Consider the following 21,923-nt stretch of genomic DNA (forward strand, 5'->3'; position numbering starts at 1 on the left):
AGACATATTGAGAAATTTCTAGATTTTGATATCGGCACTCAGAGAATAACAAACAAAATCAGTTGATAATATGGACATAATCAGCTATCAATTAGATCCTCATCACGCATTGTCTGGAGAACGGCTGCAAAATGCATCCCAGCTCTTGCTCTGGAAGATCTGACCTATCTTACAAAACACTGTCAACCCATTGATTTGACACCCTGACACCTTCAGGTGGAACTGCAAAGAAATTAAAAATATGATCGGCATCCTGACAGATTACACTTGATCTCAAGGGAGGCACGATGTGATAACCTTAAGGCCAGTTTCACACGTCAGTGGGTCCAGTACGTGAGGTGACAGTTTCCTCACGTACCGGAGCCACTGACACACGTAGACACATTCAAATCAATGCATCTGTGCAGATGTCATTGATTTTTTGCGGACCGTGTCTCTGTGTGCCAAACACGGAGACATGTCAGTGTTAGTGGGAGCGCACGGATTACACGGACCCATTAAAGTCAATGGGTCCGTGTAAAACACGTACCGCACACGGACGTTGTCTGTGTGCAGTCCGTGTGCCGTGCAGGAGACAGCGCTACAGTAAGCGCTGTCCCCCCCACTGGTGCTGAAGCCGCGATTCATATCTTCCCTGCAGCAGCGTTTTAATATTCCTTTTTTTTTTTAGTTTCTCGTGTTTAAAATAAAGCTCCATGTCCCCACCCCCTGTGCGCCCCCCCGCTGTTCTTAAAATACTCACCGGGCTCGCTCCCTCGCTGGCTGGCGCTGCTTCCTGTCCTGGCCGCACGTTCTACTGTATGAGCAGTCACGTGGGGCCACCGATTACAGTCATGAATATGCGGCTCCGCCTCCCATAGGGGTGGAGCCGCATATTCATTACTGTAAATGAGCTGCCCCACGTGACCGCTCATACAGTAGAAGGTGCGGCCAGGACAGGAAGCAGCGCCAGCCAGCGAGGGATCGAGCCCGGTGAGTATTTTAAGAACAGCGGGGGAGGTGGGGGAGCACAGGGGGTGGGGACATGGAGCTTTATTTTAAACACGAGAAACTAAAAAAAAAAGGAATATTCATATCTTCTCTACAGCAAACGCTGCTGCAGGGAAGATATGAATCGCGGCTTCAGCACCAGATGCTGGTGCGTGTGGTACCCAGCACGGTGCGTGTGGTACCCAGTGGGCACATGGGCGGCACACATGTGCCACACTGATGTGCCACAGAAACACACGGGCACACGGACACGGATAATTCCAGTACCGATTTTTCCGGTACCGGAATTATCTGAACGTGTGAGGCTGCCCTAAGAAGAAGAAATTGTCCAAAGTTGAGAACCCCTTTAAGTAATGGAATCTGTAAAAGGTAATTAAAGGGTTTGTCAGGTTACAACAAGTTATCAGATACCCAAAATCTGTAGACTCAGGGAGCTTTGATCCCTGGTATAAGATGGCGCGACAGGTCGGACGCCCACCCGCCGCTCCATTCGTTCCTTATGGGGTTGCTGGAAAAAGCAGCGGGAGCCCGATGGAGAATGAATAGTGGTCAGGTTGTGAATGTGCCCTGCCGCTTCAATCCAACAGGGCTAATAGTTCCCTATTCTGCCAATCAAGGTGGGTCCCAATAATCGGACCCTACCAATAAACAGATGATTACCTGTCCTATGGTAATAGCCTGTTTTAACAGTACAACCTCTTTATTGTATCTTAGGGTATTATGGAGAATTATAATCTCTGATTTTCTGAAATCTTCTAGTTTTTTTAATCTAAATTACATTTCGAAGGTATGAGCGTTTTTTCAGCTTGGTCTTGAAGTATGTAAACCTTTTATAAGTCATTATATGGGTGGATGTAATGGATAAATAGATATAATTGATGGATTCACATGGATCCACATAGAGGACCAATATAGGAGTCATTTGTAGATATCAGGAACCTCAGAAAGAGTCCATCCACTTTGTTAACAATCTTCATAGTTGGACTTCCATTATCTGTTGGGTCGAGGGAATTTTAAATGAGACTTTAGGGCAAGGATCTTATCAACAATTTCTGCTGGCTGCAGATTGTGCCACTGGGCGACTGGTCTTCGTGGGTGTGCCAGCATGTCTGACCAGTGTCTTAAAGCATTTCCTGAAGCTCGACAGCCAAGAAACAGTTTCCCGATCTGTTCATTCTTATTCACTTTATCGTGGTCCCACACCGAGATGATGAGGTCCACATTCTGAAAGACAGAAAGAAGAGAGAAAAAGAGTTATATGTGTGGTCTAGTAATTGTCCCTGATTGGAGTTAGTTTCTAAGTCCCCTGTTTTCATTTATGATCCATTTTGATTGCAGACAACTATAATTTTGGTCCAAGTGCGATCTGACAAAACAGAATGGAGAAGATGGAGACTTTTTTTTCCATTATTTCCTCATCTGAGAACATCGATTCACCCTGTGATCAAATTCTGATCAGAGTGTGATTAGCATAATCAGACCGATTCTCTCTGATGACAGAAAATACGGTTGTGTGACCTAAGTGTTGTGCAAATAAATCAAAGAATAGTCAAGAACTAAATGTTAGTTAGAAATCTGACCTGGATTTGCTCCAGAGTAACATCAAAGGTAAATTCCTCATTAAAGTATGGGTTCAGAGTGTTCTTCTTCACTCCCGTCTTCTTACGCTTCCACTTCTTCATATTCAGAGCAAGTTGCACCTTCACATATGGGTCTAAACGGATGAAGAGATATTAATTTGATTGTAGTATTACATAAAAAAAATCATTTTTAGAATTTTATATATTTTTATTAAGTAGAGATGAACATAAAGCTTCACAGGACCCTGGTCTGGTGTGCATGATTGTACTCCATGGCCGCCAGCCAAGGTTCTGTACAATTCTTCGGACAGAACTCAAATGATGACATCCTAGATGCCTTTGGCGTTTTCAAGACCTCACGCAACATCATGAGATCATGAGGGTCTTGTAAGTGCAAGAAATGCCATTAATGTTGACTGCCTGAGTGTCAGGCAAGGAAGTTTGTAGGACCCTTGTCTGACTGCCACGGTGTACCCACATGTACATTTTACCAGTGACCTGTTAATTTGCCAGACTCTAATATTTGGTTAATTTCTTATTAAAACACACAAAAAAATAAGAATATGTTAATGGACCTGCAGTGCCCCAGAGTCCTGGTCGTTGCAGTATTGTCGCTCTGCCACTAAGGGGAGTGATCTTATGTCTGATTGCACTAAAGGAGTTAACCTGACCAGGTATCACAGTCACACATTACACTTCACACTCCGGCCACCAGGGGGAGCAAAAGGCTCTATGTATTAGGCCACTCCGCACACTCTGGTAAAACTGGGGGTTGGACAGGAAGTTAGGGAGAACGCAGCCTGGGAGAGCTCCAGGGAGGACCTGTCAGAAGTGGGAACCTGGCAGGTACCTAGCAGAAAGGACAGATTGTGACGGAGCCGCGCCTGCACTACCTAGCGGCGGCATCTCAAGGAAGGACACAAAGCGAACTATATTGTGGAGAAGTGAGAAGCGGGATCATAGTACGAAGGAGATAGAACCAGAAAGAGTCGTGTCCCTAAGGCTACTTTCACACTAGCGTTTTTTTAAATCCGTCACAATGCGTCGTTTTGCAGAAAAAACGCATCCTGCAAAAGTGCTTGCAGGATGCGTTTTTCCCCATAGACTTCTATTGACGACGCATTTGCGACGGATTGGCACACTTCGCATCCGTCTTGCAACGAATGCGTCGTGCTTTGGCGGACCATCGGGAGAAAAAAACCCTACATGTAACGTTTTTTTCTCCCGACGGACCGCTTTTTCCGACCGCACATGCGCGGCCGGAACTCCGCCCCCACCTCCCAGCACCTTACAATGGGGCAGCGGATGTGCCGGAAAAATGCATCCGCTGCCTCCATTGTGCAATGCAGCAAACGCTAGCGTCGGAATATCTCCCCGATGCATTGCGACGGGGAGATTCCGACGCTAGTGTGAAAGGAGCCTAAGACTGTGGCAATAGCTCAGAAATATACCACACTCACAAGTGTAATATCGTGCCAAATATGAACAATTTATTGTGTATACAAATAACGTGTCATCACTGTACAAACGCAAATTATAGAGTGATGTGAACAAATCAAATGACGTTTCGGACCCTCCGAGTCCTTAATCATATATCGCTGTGGAAAAAGAAAGAAAAACATACCATCTATATACAAATATGCAGTTTACAAAAAAATAACAACATATTAATGATAACAGGTACACAACAAATAAAAAAAACAAATAATAATAGCCCCGAAGTCCAAATTCAAAAGATAGGGAAATAACACCGTTCCAAGACGTGTCCGTATAAATCACCAAAAATCACACATGAGTGAGGAGAGAGCAATACGAGGTTACCTTCTATAAAGTGATGAGTAAGCACAGTCAAGAGGAAGGAATAAACGTATTCAGTTCGTTTGCTGTGGGGAACAGTGTGGCAATTAGAAAGAGCTATTTGTAATGGTCAGGAGGGAAAGGGAAAAAAATATATAATCCATTACCTAGAAACGTGGTACACTGTATATGTATGGGGAATATGTCCCATTGGTTGAACCTGTAAATTTATGAGAAAGCGGTATGTAGTGTGTCCAAAACCGGTAATAGTCCCCGAGTTATAGGCCCATATAGGTGCATGGCACCGGTATTACCTTTAATGTCCGTCAGGGAAAGCTGCGCTCCCGCGCCCTGCTTATGCTGTGTGTGCCTATGTCCGTAATGGTGGCGTTTATATCTCCATGTGGATACTCAGGGCCGAAAGGTTCCTCCCACCAGAAGTGACATGTAATGTACTGGTGCCCTGGTTGCTAGGGACGCCAGTATTCTGTACCGCTGATAGGGGGAGGCAGCGCCTGCGTGAAGAGCGCTGGCTGCTTATGCCTAGGTAGTAAGGAACGCTAGAGAATGCCTAAGACTGTGGCAACATCCTTCTGAGGCGCGTAGCCGGTAGCCGGAGCACCAAGGAAGTAACAGACTCCACGCATTACTTCAAACAGCGGCAGGACAGTTAATTACAGGTTGGCTGTCTGACTTAAACCACCTAAACGGACATAGGAGGCAATCGTGGGAGAGGGGCGTCTCTAGGGTCCCAGAATAACTCCAGGCCTACCTGTCATACGGGTGCGTCCTAGCCATATAATCTGGGGGACGGAGAGGGAAAGAGCAGGTACAACAGTTGTGAGGACTATCCCATGGTGCTCAGCAGGGAAGGACTACAACACACAGGAGCTAGAAGGTAGACACTGATTCCCACCTGCAAAGGGAACTCTGGATGTGCCTTCGGACCGGCCGGTCTCAGCCAGCCCTGTTAGCAGTGCTCTGGATTGCGGACCCCGAAGCCTTCAGTAAAAAGTTAGAGACTGCAACCCTACGTCCTCGTTATTCCTCGCACCTTGCACCACCACCTTTCATTGGACGCCCCTTAGTAGGGTCACGGACCGGGTCTAGCCACGTGACAACCCCAGACCGAGTACCCCGCGGCCCTGCGTTTGGGGGTGCTCCAGACCCCCATAACGGTACCCATCAGTTCAAAAGAGGGACACATGCAGGCCACTTTGTTTGGAGTAGTGGTTTTCACATGTAGCCACTATACAAGGATCTGGACTGTGCTCCAGGGATTCCAATTTATATCTGCAGAATAGCCACTGAATAGTGGATCGAGCCCAAAGGAGTTGGAAGTCATGAGCCAAAACCAGAAAATGATTAGTTAAAGGGTTGTCCGGCCTTAGGTTACACGTCTGCAGTCACTCTATGTACACTATACGCTATGAGTATTCTCCAGTGTCAGCAGCGACCCACACATGACCACAAGTAAGTGATTTGCATATATGCAGTCAGGTGCCGACTAGACGTGTGTGGCCTCGCTCAGTACAATTCAATTGAGCGAGGCTGGACAAGTCTAATCGAAATTTGGTCAGAAGTATGCAAATCGGTCACATGATTGCCCTTTCCCTACGCCAGTACCCAAGAATCCTGTGATTATTCACAAGTCTGCAGTCACAGATATTGGTAAAATCAGAGTCCAAACATAAAGTCCTGGTAAGGCTGGGCTAGAACCCCATTAAGACGAACAGAACAACAAAGCAAGTGACGGTCAACCCATCCAAGGTCAAAGCCAATAGAGTAGTCTGACGACAGCCAGGTCAGAGTACAGATAATTTAAGTTAATAAAGTGCACCCGAAGTATCCAAGAGTCCAAGACACAATAATGGGCACAAGAAATTCATTTAAAAAAAATGAAAAGGGACACAAGGCTCACTGATTGGTCCGAAGACCAAGCCTGGGCGCTCTGCACATGAACCACCCAGCATCTATGCCAGCACCACTGAGACGGCAGCCACGGCATGCAGTGCGGGCAGGAGCCTGGTGATGTAAGTGTGGTACAACTCCACCATGTCAATGGAATATTTCAGGATGTTTCATGATTCAGCTATAAAAGTAGTGTGAATACAGCCCTCTCCTCTTATTTTCACGTTACCTGAAAATCCATCATTGTCCATCTTCTTCAGCTTCTTTGCCTCCAGGATGACAACAACTAGTTTTGATGTCACAGGGATGTATTTTAGCGAGAAGCAGATTTCTCCAAGCCGTTCTTGCTGTGAAAAAATGTAAGTAATAAATTTTAAAAAGTTTTTATTGTAACTAATCTTAAAGGGATCTGGCTCCAGATTTCACACCACAAATTGGTTAACGTATTAAAAAGATCTCTTAGAGCAGAGGAGACTGGTATAAATACTTTGCAAATGGCTGTATAATCCTGATACTAAAATGAGCACGAGCGAGCTAAAGACTGTGAGCACTCATGAGTCTAAGTGTAGTAAATCTTCGCCCATCCAGTCTGACGGTCAGCTGCAGCTTGTACTGAGCAGTGTGAGATTTCAGTAGCACCAGAGAGGTGGTACAGTCATTTTGACATTGGTTTTCATAGTAAGTATACCAATGTCATCAGGTCTAATACAGGTCCTTCTCAAAAAATTAGCATATAGTGTTAAATTTCATTATTTACCATAATGTAATGATTACAATTAAACTTTCATATATTATAGATTCATTATTCACCAACTGAAATTTGTCAGGTCTTTTATTGTTTTAATACTGATGATTTTGGCATACAACTCCTGATAACCCAAAAAACCTGTCTCAATAAATTAGCATATTTCACCCATCCAATCAAATAAAAGTGTTTTTTAATAACAAACAAAAAACCAACAAATAATAATGTTCAGTTATGCACTCAATACTTGGTCGGGAATCCTTTGGCAGAAATGACTGCTTCAATGCGGCGTGGCATGGAGGCAATCAGCCTGTGACACTGCTGAGATGTTATGGAGGCCCAGGATGCTTCAATAGCGGCCTTAAGCTCATCCAGAGTGTTGGGTCTTGCGTCTCTCAACTTTCTCTTCACAATATCCCACAGATTCTCTATGGGGTTCAGGTCAGGAGAGTTGGCAGGCCAATTGAGCACAGTAATACCATGGTCAGTAAACCATTTACCAGTGGTTTTGGCACTGTGAGCAGGTGCCAGGTCAGCATGAAGTGCTCCAAAATCTCCTGATAGCTAGCTGCATTGACCCTGCCCTTGATGAAACACAGTGGACCAACACCAGCAGCTGACATGGCACCCCACACCATCACTGACTGTGGGTACTTGACACTGGACTTCAGGCATTTTGGCATTTCCTTCTCCCCAGTCTTCCTCCAGACTCTGGCACCTTGATTTCCGAATGACATGCAAAATTTGCTTTCATCAGAAAAAAGTACTTGGGACCACTTAGCAACAGTCCAGTGCTGCTTCTCTGTAGCCCAGGTCAGGCGCCTCTGCCGCTGTTTATGGTTCAAAAGTGGCTTTACCTGGGGAATGCGGCACCTGTAGCCCATTTCCTGCACACGCCTGTGCACGGTGGCTCTGGATGTTTCCACACCAGACTCAGTCCACTGCTTCCTCAGGTTCCCCAAGGTCTGGAATCGGTCCTTCTCCACAATCTTCCTCAGGGTCCAGTCTCCTCTTCTCGTTGTACAGCGTTTTCTGCCACATTGTTTCCTTCCAACAGACTTACCATTGAGGTGCCTTGATACAGCACTCTGGGAACAGCCTATTTGTTGAGAAATTTCTTTCTGGGTCTTACCCTCTTGCTTGAGGGTGTCAATGATGGCCTTCTTGACATCTGTCAGGTCGCTAGTCTTACCCATGATGGGGGTTTTGAGTAATGAACCAGGCAGGGAGTTTATAAAAGCCTCAGGTATCTTTTGCATGTGTTTAGAGTTAAGTAGTTGATTCAGAAGATTAGGGTAATAGGTCATTTAGAGAACCTTTTCTTGATATGCTAATTTATTGAGACAGGTTTTTTGGGTTATCAGGAGTTGTATGCCAAAATCATCAGTATTAAAACAATAAAAGACCTGACAAATTTCAGTTGGTGGATAATGAATCTATAATATATGAAAGTTTAATTGTAATCATTACATTATGGTAAATAATGAAATTTAACACTATATGCTAATTTTTTGAGAAGGACCTGTATATCATTCAGAGGAAACATTTTTTGCGAAGCTGGCCAGAGACTATAGGAAGAGATGAGACTAGTCTAGTGCTTTTCCCGGCCGGCTTCTCATCCCACTGCTCTAGTTGATTGACAGGTCTCCACTGCGACTCGATTGCAGGGAGCTACTGGGTTCTTATGAGAGCTAGGACTGGTTGTACACCCCCGTGCCTCTCAAGTAATCCATTTTATGACATCCAGCTTATGGTTGGGCACCACAGGAGACCATCATTTTTATTATATACGGTAATATTGCGTGATTGTTGTATATAATAAAATCAGTCAGGTGACAGCAGGTTCAAGTCCCCTAAGGGGACTAAATAATGAGGTAAAAAAATGGAATCACCCTCCTTTTCTCCAGTTAAGAATAAGAAAATGTAAAACAACAAAGAAAGTATACATATTTGATATCATTGGGTCCAGAAAAATCCGATCTATCACAATATGAAATTAATTGATTCGATAGGTAAATGAAATCAAAACACCACAATTGAAGTTTTTCGGTCACCTCACTAATAATAATACATGCAATAAAAAGCGATTAAAGCATCATATGTACTCCAAAATTGTATGAACAAAAACACTGACTCTGCACAGAAAGAAACAATCCAAACACAGTTCTGTCAATATCAAAAAGGTACGGGGTTTGGAAAATGGCAACACTATTTTTTTTTATTTTACAAAATTCTGATTTTTTTGTTTTTACAGCCAATAAAATAGTAGAGAAACTATATATGTTTGGTATCTCCATAGTTGTACTGACCTTGAGAATCCTGTTTCCGGGTCATTTTTACTATACCACGAATATGGTAAAAATAAAACCAAACAACAATGGTATAATTGCATTTTTTCACCATTTCACAGCATTTGGAATTTTTTGGGGCCATTTTCCCTTCATTTATATGGTAATATAAATGTTGTCGTTGAAAACTACATCTTGTCGAGCAAAAACACAAGCCCTCATATGTCTATGTAAGTAACAAAATAAAATAAAAAATGTAAAAAAAAAAGTTCTGGTTATTTAAAAAGGGAAAGGAAAAAAATGAAAATTGACAGAGTAGGGAAAGGGTTAATATATGCAGCTTATATTGTGATAGATGGTGTCGGATAGGTTTTAGAAGCCTTAGATCTGGTTGTATTCTCTTTATTATCAGCTGACCAAAGATGTCCTACTGCAGAAGAGCCATATGGACTCTAAAGAGGACATGCTACCTTTCCACGATTTGGGGTAGCTACTATGCACCTGGACCTCTAGGTTATTGCGCCCCTCTCCGCTTATGTAGCAGGAAAGCCTTTTGCTCCAGGCACAGTGCCCTTGGTGCACTTATTGTAGTGCCAGCATTGACATAATTGCCTCTCACCTCCATACTTGATGGATCATTCAGCTCCTTCCACTCCTCGATGACGTGCTGTAGGTCCATGTCCCGCAGCAGGATCCTCACCTCACCGATGACATCGTGCTTGGAGAAACGATTAAAGTCATAGATCTGCATCACAGCCTCCGTGTCCTGTACTTCTGTCTGTGGAAGCTGCAGTATAGAACATAATAACACTCTCAGTGTGATCTACAGAATGCATAGAGTGCAGAAAAAGAAAATGAGGATTTATCTTACCGAAACAAAAACATGGAGAAAGCCGACACCATTCAACCTGTGTGTGTGAACTTGTCCTTAAACCAAACTTTGGACTGAGCAATCAAGCCTGCATGTATCGGGTGCTCACAAAATGAGATGCAAACATGTATATAGGAAGAAAAAGTAGTGGCACTCACAGGTCCTTTAAAATCCAATGTCTTTTAAAGGACCGGTGAGTGCCACTGCTTTTTCTTCCACTATACAGGACTTATCTTACCGCTTTTTGCCAAAAACAGTTATGCAAATAAGTAGGAAATTATGCTGCACACCACATATGCCCGATTTTTTTTGCAACTTTTTGTGCACTTCCCAACACTTTTTAACAGTGGCAAGAAAAGTGGGCAGGATGTAGACTTAAATTCATGCCAGAAATTGCCCAAAATTATAACGCAAACCTATGCCGTCTTATAGCCAGCAGAAATGTGTATAAGGCCTTCTTCACACATCGTTGTTTAACCATGTACCAAAAAAACAGTGCCGGTGTCATCAGTGTTTTGGATCAGTGTGCCATCCGTGTGTCTGTTTTTACCATCAGTGTTTTTGTGGTATGGGTAAAGAAATAAATAAATTACAAAGCTTCTCCTATACATTGCAATATTAAACATTGATGCACATGGAAAAAAACTGACATGTCTCCGAGTGTTTTGAAAGGTCACACGGACCAAAGGTTATGATGAGTACGTGATGTATCCATGAAAAAAATCGGATGTCACAAGTACTGGACGCATGGATGTGTGAAGGAGGCCTAAAATGTTCTCGATTACAACCCAAGCTCTAACCCAGGATTAATGCCGAATAAGAATGTATCTACAAAACTACTAAACTCTGTGTTCAAGGTACAATAGGGACAATAAGTGTTTCATACACTGACGATTTTGCAAGTTTTCCCACCTACAAAAAATGGAGAGGTCTGTAATTTTTATCATAGGTACACTTCAACTGTGAGAGAATCTAAAAATAAAAACTAGAAAATGACATTGTATGATTTTTACATAATTAAATTGCATTTTATTACATAAAATAAGTATTTGATCACCTACCAACCAGTAATAATTCTGGCTCCCACAGACCTGGTTTTTTTTTAGGAAGCCCTCCTACTCTGCACTCATTACCTGTATTAATTGCCCCTGTTTGAACTTGTTACCTTTATAAAAGACATCTGTCCACACATTCAATCACACTCGAACCTCGCCACCAAGGCCAAGACTAAGAGCTCTCTAAGGACACCAGGGGCAAAATTATAGACCTGCACAAGGTTGGGTTGGGCTACAGGACAATAGGCAAGCAGCTTGGTGAGAAGGCAACAACTGTTGGTACAATTATTAGAAAATGGAAGAAACCCAAGATGACTGTCAGCCTTTCTCCATTCAAGATCCCGCCTCATGGGGTAAGGATGAGTCTGAGAAAGGTCAGGAATCAGCTCAGAACTACACAGGAGGACCTGGTCAATGACTTGAAGAGTGTTGGGACCACGGTCTCATACATTACCATTAGTAACACACTAATCCTGCAGGGTACACAAGGTCCCCGTGCTCATGCAAGCACATGTCCAGACCCGTTTGAAGTTCGTGAATTACCATCTCAATAATCATTGGAAGCATGCGAAAGGATGCGTGGAAAAAGGCCATGGGGTCAGATGAGACTAAAATAAAACTTTTTGGTATCAACTCTACTCGTTGTGTTTGGTGGAAGACGAAGGATGAGTTCAACCCCAAGAACACAGTCCCAACCGTGAAGCATCATACTTTGGGGGTAATTTTCTGCAAAGGGGACAGGACGACTGCACCATATCGAAGGGAGGTTGGGTGGTATCATCTTTAGTGAGAATTTGGCCAACAAGCTCTTTCCCTAAGTAAGAGGATTGAAGATGGGTCTTGGCTGGGTCTTCCAGCATAAGAATGATATGAAACACACAGCCAGGGATACTAAGGAGTGGCTCCGTAAGAAGCATTTCAAGGTCCTGGAGTGGCCTAGCCAGTTTTCAGACCTGAACCCAATTGAAAATTTTTGGAGGGAGCTGAAACTTAATGTTGCCCAGATACAACCCAGAAACCGAAATGACCCGGAGAAGATCTGTATAAAGGAGTGGCCCAAAATCCCTGCTGCAGTGTGTGCAAACTTGGTCAAGAACTACAGGAAACATCTGACCTCAGTAATTGGAAACAAAGGTTTCTGTACCAAATATTAAGTTTTGATTTCCTATTGTATCAAATACTTATTTCATGCAATAAAATGCAAATTATGTAAAAATCATACAATGTGATTTTCTGGATTTTTTTTTTAAGATTCTGTCTCTCACAGTGAAGTGTACCTACGATAAAAATTACCAACCTCTCCATTCTTTGTAAGTTGAAAAACTTGCAAAATCAGCAGTGTATCAAACACTTCTTTTCCCCACTGTATACCATTGTTCTCTTTTAAATGTATATATTTGATATCAGAATGTGCCTTCTGACATCATTATACTTTTTATGTATCCATTATATAAGAAAATGAATAAAATGTTATATCTTTCCAGGTTTTTAAATTGTTGGCTACCTTGGTAACTAGACTGCCTCTTCACGGAGGTGTAACTTAGTTATTATTATTATTATTTATTATTATAGCGCCATTTATTCCATGGCGCTTTACATGTGAGGAGGGATATACATAATATAAACAAGTACAATAATCTTAAACAATACAAGTCATAACTGGTACAGGAGGAGAGCGGACCCTGCCCGCGAGGGCTCACAATCTACAAGGGATGGGTTATTAGTTATTTTTTAATGTTGTTTAGTGATTTTACAGAATAACTGAATTGTTACATTTTGTAGAAAAAATATGGCATTGTCCTATGTTTTAAGTTAGCATACCTTGAATGTGAAGGATTCGTTAAAAACTGGGCTTAGCGTCTTGCGATGCACCTTGGTCTCATGTTTCTTGCGGGTATCATTGGTGAGGTAGACTATGACATATGGATCTGATGTTCCTCCGCTGTCCATGGCCTTCAAACTAGCAGCTTGTTTCACCGCCACAGTTATCTGAAATGGAAAGCACCATGTAAAGACACCTGCCCATTACTCCTGGAAATGCTCATTTTGGGATGTCCATTCAGATCCAATCTGATGAGCACTACCCGTCTCCAGATCCAAATCAGCGTGTCATAGAAATCAGCACTATCTGCTTACGATACTTGCGTGTCTGGATCACTGTAAACAGTGAGAACGTCTGATAAGAAGTGATGAGCCAGCAAGAGAGTGCACTGTCAGTGCACATTGTAAGGAGAGAACCCAGCAAGCAGGAAAAGCAGAGACCAGCCCTGCCCCCCATAGTGACATCACTTGCAGGAGCAAGGCTTGTCTCTGCTCACCGGGTTTTCTCCTTACAATGCACACTGAGAGTGCACTTTCTTGCTGGCTTGGCACTTTTCATCAGAGCCGGTGAAGGAGCGCACTGTCACTGTACAGTAACCGGAATATTGCACAGCAATAAGATCCTATTGAGCATACACCAGAAATGAAAACTGACGCATGCTCAGTAGAGCAGTCTCTGAAACGGATGTCACTGATGACACTTCATTTCAGGGTAGGGTCAGAGGCTGCAGGAGTGACCACAGCCTCTTAATAACTCCACTTTTCAGTATCCCAGGATGCATTGGGGGTTCTCAAACGAAGCGTCATCAATCAGGAAGTATGTAAAAAAGTAAAAATAAAGCAGCCAGAGGGAACAGTAGATACTTTGTTAATTAACTTACATTAGAAAAGAGATTAGATTATTAAATTAAATACATAGAGATTTAGGGTTAAAATAAATGTGAGTTTCAGACCACCACTTTAAGCTTGGAGAAAAAACCTGCAGAAGTTTGAGTTCTTTTAGATTTTGACAATAGCAACAGAGACCACCACGTAAATTCCAATATTAAAAAAAATCCCTATTAATATGGCAATAAAGATACTTTTTGATACCACAGATCCCTTTAAATGAAATGATATGAAATTCAAATTGGAATCGACACAATCAACAGCCCCTGAAAATGCACATGCTGGCTACCCGATCCTCACTGATCCCTTCTTGTTAGTCTGCAGGAGAGAGATGGATTGTTTTTTTGCGAGAATGCGTACTGCAAATCCTATCCCCATTTTACCTAATTTGATGCATTTGTATTAAATATCAAATTCAATACCTCCTCACTCTGAAAGTTATACTCCACCGAATATTGCAGTCGCCCACGGTAGGCATTTTCCTGTGATTTGTGCAGTCCTTCTATATCTGGCTGTACCTAGAAGATGACAATATAATATATGATAATATGTAACCTTCTTTTTTTTTATCAAAATGCATTTTATAACTTTATGTGGTAAAATGACATTAGATTAATATAAACTAATAATAATATTTATATTGATATAGCGTCAACATATTCCACAGCCCTTTCCCCCAAAAAATGTACTGATGTTATGAAAAGGATATCAGTCTATTCTAAAAAATTTAGAAAATTCCAGTCTAGCAAATTAAAATTGCAATATTATTTGGTGGCGAAAAAAATCATGAAAGCAACTAAGAAAAGTAAGTAGTTCTGGAGGCTCATTGGTTCAGGTTGCTGAGACCTCTTACCCTGCAATTTTACCTTCTCAGATCAGCAAAAGTGTGTCACGACAACTCTATCAAAGAATACCCAGGAAATCTATGCAAGATCCGATGGAAAGGACTATAAAAAGATTATTAATAACTATTCAAATGTCAAAAGGGCAAAAATTAAAACAAGCACACTAGGCCTATGCGTTTCGAGTCTTAAGGTTTGTAAATAATTATGATTAATTATGATCAATTAATGATTAAGAGCCCTAGTGCTCAAAACACTTAAGCCTAGTGTGCTTGTTTTATTTTTTTTACCTTTTGATATTTGAATAGTTACTAATAAATAATGTTTTTAGATTTTCCATTACAGTTGCCAGATGTCTACCTTCCGACAAAATTGCAGATGTGGTGAAACGCGCGTCAAGGTGCGAGTCAGCAGTACACATACCCCTTGCATCATGGCCACAGGTATTGGATCAGATATTTTGACCGATGCATGATTGTATGTGCCTCTATTGTTCATTCCTATTATTGTGCCACTCTTATTATGAGTCAATTTCATCCTCTATATTTGCTGGACCCGCCATTAACCTGTGCTGTACACCATGTTCCAAATAATTATGCAAATTGGATTTACGTGTCATAAAGATTTAACTGTTTTGTTTTTCAAATAAACTCATGGATGGTATTGTGTCTCAGGGCTCAATGGATCACTGAAATCAATCTTAAACCCATGTGATAATTAGTTTTCCAGGTGATTCTAATTAAAGGAAAACTACTTAAAAATGATGATCCACATTATTAAGCAGGCCACACATTTCAAGCAATATGGGAAATAAAAAGGATCTCTCTGCTGCTGAAAAGCGTTAAATAGTGCAATGCCTTGGTCAAGGGATGAAAACATTAGATATTTCATGAAAACTTAAGAATGATCATCATACTGTGAAGAGATTTGTGACTGAAACAGAGCACAGACAGAGTTCATGCAGATAAAGGCATAATGAGGAAGGTTTCTGCCAGACAAATTCATTGGATTAAGAGAGCAGCTGCCAAAATACCATTACAAAGCAGCAAACAGTTAATTGAAGCTGCTGGTGCCTCTGGAGTCCCTCGAACTTCAAGGTGTAGGATCCTTTAAAGGCTTGCTGTGGTGCATAAACCTGATATTCAGCCACCTCTAAACAGTGTTCACAAGCAGAAACAGTTGTAGTGGGCCCAGACATACATGACGACTAATTTCCAAACAGTCTTGTTTACTGATGAGTGTCGAGCAACCCTGGATGGTCCAGATGGAGTAGTGATGTTGGTGGATGGCCACCATGTCCCAACAAGGCCGTGATGTCAGCAAGGAGGTGGAGGAGTCATGTTTTGGGCCGGAATCATGGGGAAACAGTTGGTAGGGCCCTTTAACCCCTTCATGACCGTGGGATTTTTCGTTTTTCCGTGTTCGTTTTTCACTCCCCTCCTTCCCAGAGCCATAACTTTTTTATTTTTCCGTCAATTTGGCCATGTGAGGGCTTATTTTTTGCGGGACGAGTTGTACTTTTGAACAACATCATTCATTGGTTTTACCATGTCGTGTACTAGAAAACGGGAAAAAAATTCCAAGTGCGGTGAAATTGCAAAAAAAGTGCAGTCCCACACTTGTTATTTGTTTGGCTTTTTTGCTAGGTTCACTAAATGCTAAAACTGACCTGACATTATGATTCTCCAGGTCAGTACGAGTTCATAGACACCTAACATGACTAGGTTTTTTTTTACCTAAGTGGTGAAAAAAAATTCCAAACTTTGCTAAAAAAAAAAAAAAAATTTGCGTCATTTTCCGATACCCGTAGCGTCTCCATTTTTCATGATCTGGGGTCGGTTGAGGGCTTATTTTTTGCGTGCCGAGATGACGTTTTTAATGATAGCATTTCGGTGCAGATACGTTCTTTTGATCGCCCGTTATTGCATTTAAATGCAATGTCACGGCGACCAAAAAAACGTAATTCTGGCGTTTCGAATTTTTTTCCCGCTATGTTATTTAGCGATCAGGTTAATGCTTTTTTTTAGTTGATAGATCGGGCGATTCTGAGCGCGGCGATACCAAATATGCGTAGATTTTATATTTTTTTTATTGATTTATTTTGATTGGGGCGTAAGGGGGGTGATTTAAACTTTTATATTTTTTTTATTTTTTTAACATTTTTTTAAACTTTTTTTTTTTTTACTTGTGCCATGCTTCAATAGCCTCCATGGGAGGCTAGAAGCAGGCACAACTCGATCGCCTCTGCTACATAGCAGCGATCTGCTGATCGCTGCTATGTAGCAGAAATGGAGGTGTGCTGTGAGCGCCGACCACAGGGGGGCGCTCACAGCCACCGGCGATCAGTAACCATAGAGGTCTCAAGGACTTCTATGGTTACAATGGAGATGCATCGCCGACCCCCGATCATGTGACGGGGGTCGGCGATGACGTCATTTCCGGCCACCCGGCCGGAAGCAGTAGTTAAATGCCGCTGTCTGCGTTTGACAGCGGCATTTAACTAGTTAATAGGTGCGGGCAGATTGCGATTCTGCCCGCGCCTATTATGGGCACACGTCAGCTGTTCAAAACAGCTGACATGTCCCGGCTTTGGTGCGGGCTCACCGCGGAGCCCTGCATCAAAGCAGGGGAGCCGACATCGGACGGTATAGTACGTCCGATGTCGGTAAGGGGTTAAGGTTCCTGAATGCGAGAAAATGACCTCTGCAAAGTATATAGAGTTTCTGACAACTTTTTTCCATGGTATAAAAAGCAGAAACGTGCCTTCAGGAGCAAAATCATCTTCATGCTGACAATGCCCCATCTCATGCTGCAAAGTATACCTCTGAGTCATTGGCTGCTATGGGCATAAAAGGAGATAAACTCATGGTGTGGCCACCATCTTCACCTGACCTCAACCCTATAGAGAACCTTTGGAGTATCATCAAGCAAAAGATCTATGAGGGTGGGAGGCAGTTCACATCAAAACAGCAGCTCTGGGAGGGAAGAAATACAAGCAGTAACTCTCCAAAAACTCACAAGTTCAATGGATGCAAGAATTGTGAAGGTGATATCAAAGAAGGGTTCCTATGTTAAAGGGAACCTGTCACCCCGTTTTTTGAGATTGAGCTATAAATACTGTTAAATAGGGCCTGCGCTGTGTGTTCCTATAGTGTATGTAGTGTACCCCGATTCCAAACCTATGCTGAGAAATAACTTACCAAAGTCGCCGTTTTCGCCTGTCAATCAGGCTGGTCAGGTCGGGAGGGCGTGGTGACATCGCTGGTTCTTCCTCAGCTTTACGTTGGTGGCGTAGTGGCGTAGTGGTGAACAAGCAGCGCGCGATCTGCGCTGTAATCCCTTGCATCGGTGGGGGCGGCCATCTTCCTGGGGCCGCGCGTGCGCAGATCGAGTGCTCTGCTGCACGGGGCTTCAGGAAAATGGCCGCACGATGCCGCGCGTGCGCATTAGAGATCGCGGTGGCCATTTTCCCAAACTCGAGATGCAAACTCGGCTTTGGGAAAATGGCCGCCGCGATCTCTAATGCGCACGCGCGGCATCCCGCGGCCATTTTCCTGAAGCCCCGTGCAGCAGAGCACTCGATCCTCGCACGCGCGGCCCCAGGAAGATGGCCGCCCCCACCGATGCAAGGGATTACAGCGCAGATCGCGCGCTGCTTGTTCACCACTACGCCACCAACGTAAAGCTGAGGAAGAACCAGCGATGTCACCACGCCCTCCCGACCTGACCAGCCTGATTGACAGGCGAAAACGGCGACTTTGGTAAGTTATTTCTCAGCATAGGTGGGGAATCGGGGTACACTACATACACTATAGTAACACACAGCGCAGGCCCTATTTAACAGTATTAATAGCTCAATCTCAAAAAACGGGGGTGACAGGTTCCCTTTAACATGTAACTTGGCCTGTTAGGAGGTTTTGGAGTTAAATAGCTGTTTTGTTCAGTGAATGTGACCTCCTAATGCTACAAATTCCACAAATGAGCATTTTCAGTTCCTTAACCCCTTTACCCCCAAGGGTGGTTTGCACGTTAATGACCGGGCCAATTTTTACAATTCTGACCACTGTCCCTTTGTGAGGTTATAACTCTGGAACGCTTCAACGGATCCCGGTGATTCTGACATTGTTTTCTCGTGACATATTGTACTTCATGACAATGGTAAAAATTCTTTGATAGTACCTGCGTTTATTTGTGAAAAAAACGGAAATTTGGTGAAAATTTCGCAATTTTCCAACTTTGAATTTTTATGCAATTAAATCACAGAGATATGTCACACAAAATACTTAATAAGTAACATTTCCCACATATCTACTTTACATCAGCACAATTTTGGAACCAAAATTTTTTTTTGTTAGGGAGTTATAAGGGTTAAAAGTTGACCAGCAATTTCTCATTTCTACAACACCATTTTTTTTAGGGACCACATCTCATTTGAAGTCATTTTGAGGGGTCTATATGATAGAAAATACCCAAGTGTGACACCATTCTAAAAACTACACCCCTCAAGGTGCTCAAAACCATATTCAAGAAGTTTATTAACCCTTCTGGTGCTTCACAGGAACTTTTTGAATGTTTAAATAAAAATGAACATTTAACTTTTTTTCACAAAAAATTTAATTCAGCTCCAATTTGTTTTATTTTACCAAGGGTAACAGGAGAAAATGGACCCCAAACATTGTTGTACAATTTGTCCTGAGTACGCCAATACCCCACATGTGGGGGTAAACCACTGTTTGGGCGCATGGCAGAGCTCGGAAGCGAAGGAGCGCCATTTGACTTTTCAATGCAAAATTGACTGGAATTGAGATGGGACGCCATGTTTCGTTTGGAGAGCCCCTGATGTGCCTAAACATTGAAACCCCCCACAAATAACACCATTTTGGAAAGTAGACCCCCTAAGGAACTTATCTAGAGGTGTGGTGAGCACTTTGACCCACCAAGTGCTTCACAGAAGTTTATCATGTAGAACCAGAAAAATAAAAAATCATATTTTTTCACAAAACTTAACTTTCCGCCCCCAATTTTTTATTTTCCCAAGGGTAAGAGAAGAAATTGGACCCCAAAAGTTGTTGTACAATTTGTCCTGAGTACGCTGATACCCCATATGTGGGGGTAAGCCACTGTTTGGGCGGATGGGAGAGCTCGGAAGGGAAGGAGCGCCATTTGACTTTTCAATGCAAAATTGACAGGAATTGAGATGGGACGCCATGTTGCGTTTGGAGAGCCCCTGATGTGCCTAAACATTGAAACCCCCACAAGTGACACCATTTTGGAAAGTAGACCCCCTAAGGAACTTATCTAGAGGTGTGGTGAGCACTTTGACCCACCAAGTGCTTCACAGAAGTTTATAATGTAGAACCGAAAAAATAAAAAATCATATTTTTTCACAAAAATTATCTTTTTGCCCCCAATTTTTATTTTCCCGAGGGTAAGAGAAAAAATTGGACCCCAAAAGTTGTTGTACAATTTGTCCTGAGTACGCTGATACACCATATGTGTGGGTAAACCACTGTTTGGGCGGATGGGAGAGCTCGGAAGGAAAGGAGCGCCGTTTGACTTTTCAATGCAAAATTGACAGGAATTGAGATGGGACGCCATGTTGCGTTTGGAGAGCCACTGATGTGCCTAAACATTGAAACCCCCCACAAGTGACACCATTTTGGAAAGTAGACCCCCTAAGGAACTTATCTAGAGGTGTGGTGAGCACTTTGACCCACCAAGTGCTTCACAGAAGTTTATAATGCAGAGCCGTAAAAATAAAACAAAAAATTTTTCCCACAAAAATTATTTTTTTAGCCCCCAGTTTTGTATTTTCCCGAAGGTAACAGGAGAAAGTGGACCCCAAAATTTGTTGCCCAATTTGTCCTGAGTGCGATGATACACCATATGTGGGGGGAACCACTGTTTGGGCGCATGGGAGGGTTCGGAAGGGAAGGAGTGCCATTTGAATGCAGACTTAGATGGAATGGTCTGCAGGTGTCACATTGCGTTTGCAGAGCCCCTAATGTACCTAAACATTAGAAATCCCCCACAAGTGAAACCATTTTGGAAAGTAGACCCCCTAAGGAACTTATCTACATGTGTCGTGAGCGCTTTGACTCACCAAGGGCTTCACAGAAGTTTATAATGGAGAGCCGTAAAAATAAAACAAAAATTTTTTCCCACAAAAATTATTTTTTAGCCCCCAGTTTTGTTTTTTCCCGAGGGTAACAGGAGAAATTGGACCCCAAAATTTGTTGACCAATTTGTCCTGAGTGCGCTGATACCCCATATGTGGGGGGGAACCACTGTTTGGGCGCATGGGAGGGCTCGGAAGGGAAGGAGCTCCATTTGGAATGCAGACTTAGATGGAATGGTCTGCAGGTGTCACATTGCATTTGCAGAGCCCCTAATGTACCGAAACAGTAGAAACCCCCCACAAGTGACACCATTTTGGAAACTAGACCCCCTAAGGAACTCATCTAGATGTGTTGTGAGAGCTTTGAACCCCCAAGTGTTTCACTACAGTTTGTAACGCAGAGCCGTGAAAATTAAAAAAAAAATCTTTCCCCCAAAAATTATTTTTTAGCCCCCAGTTTTGTATTTTCCCGAGGGTAAGAGGAGAAATTTGACCCCAAAAGTTGTTGTCCAATTTGTCCTGAGTACGCTGATACCCCATATGTTGGGGGGAACCACCGTTTGGGCGCATGGGAGGGCTCGGAAGGGAAGGAGTGCCATTTGGAATGCAGACTTAGATGGAATGGTCTGCAGGCGTCACATTGCGTTTGCAGAACCCCTAATGTACCTAAACAGTAGAAATCCCCCACAAGTGACCCCATATTGGAAACTAGACCCCCCATGGAACTTATCTAGATGTGTTGTGAGAACTTTGAACCCCCAAGTGTTTCACTACAGTTTATAACGCAGAGCCGTGAAAATAAAAAATCTTTTTTTTTCCCACAAAAATTATTTTTTAGCCCCCAGTTTTGTATTTTCCCAAGGGTAACAGGAGAAATTGGACCCCAAAAGTTGTTGTCCTATTTGTCCTGAGTACACTGATACCCCATACGTTGGGGTAAACCCCTGTTTGGGCACACGGGAGAGCTCGGAAGGGAAGAAGCACTGTTTTACTTTTTCAATGCAGAATTGGCTGGAA

General features: G+C 42.8%; 1 protein-coding gene across 2 annotated transcripts in view; it reads right to left on the reverse strand.

The window, feature by feature from the left end:
- Window positions 1-1,656: 1,656 nt before the first annotated feature.
- The window catches only part of SYT8 (synaptotagmin 8), a 62,692-nt gene continuing 42,425 nt past the window's right edge, over window positions 1,657-21,923 (reverse strand). The window contains exons 4-9 of one of the 2 annotated variants that reach the window (XM_069740527.1): window positions 14,369-14,464; window positions 13,059-13,226; window positions 9,931-10,098; window positions 6,508-6,625; window positions 2,571-2,704; window positions 1,657-2,214 (exon numbers count right to left, since the gene is read on the reverse strand). In XM_069740527.1, the coding sequence (XP_069596628.1) occupies window positions 1,981-2,214; window positions 2,571-2,704; window positions 6,508-6,625; window positions 9,931-10,098; window positions 13,059-13,226; window positions 14,369-14,464 (918 nt within the window). In that variant the 3' untranslated portion in view covers window positions 1,657-1,980. The remainder of the gene's footprint in view (window positions 2,215-2,570; window positions 2,705-6,507; window positions 6,626-9,930; window positions 10,099-13,058; window positions 13,227-14,368; window positions 14,465-21,923) is intronic. The other variant, XM_069740528.1, reaches the window with a different exon arrangement.

Source organism: Ranitomeya imitator, chromosome 9 (genome assembly GCF_032444005.1).
Source record: "Ranitomeya imitator isolate aRanImi1 chromosome 9, aRanImi1.pri, whole genome shotgun sequence".
NCBI lineage: Eukaryota > Metazoa > Chordata > Amphibia > Anura > Dendrobatidae > Ranitomeya > Ranitomeya imitator.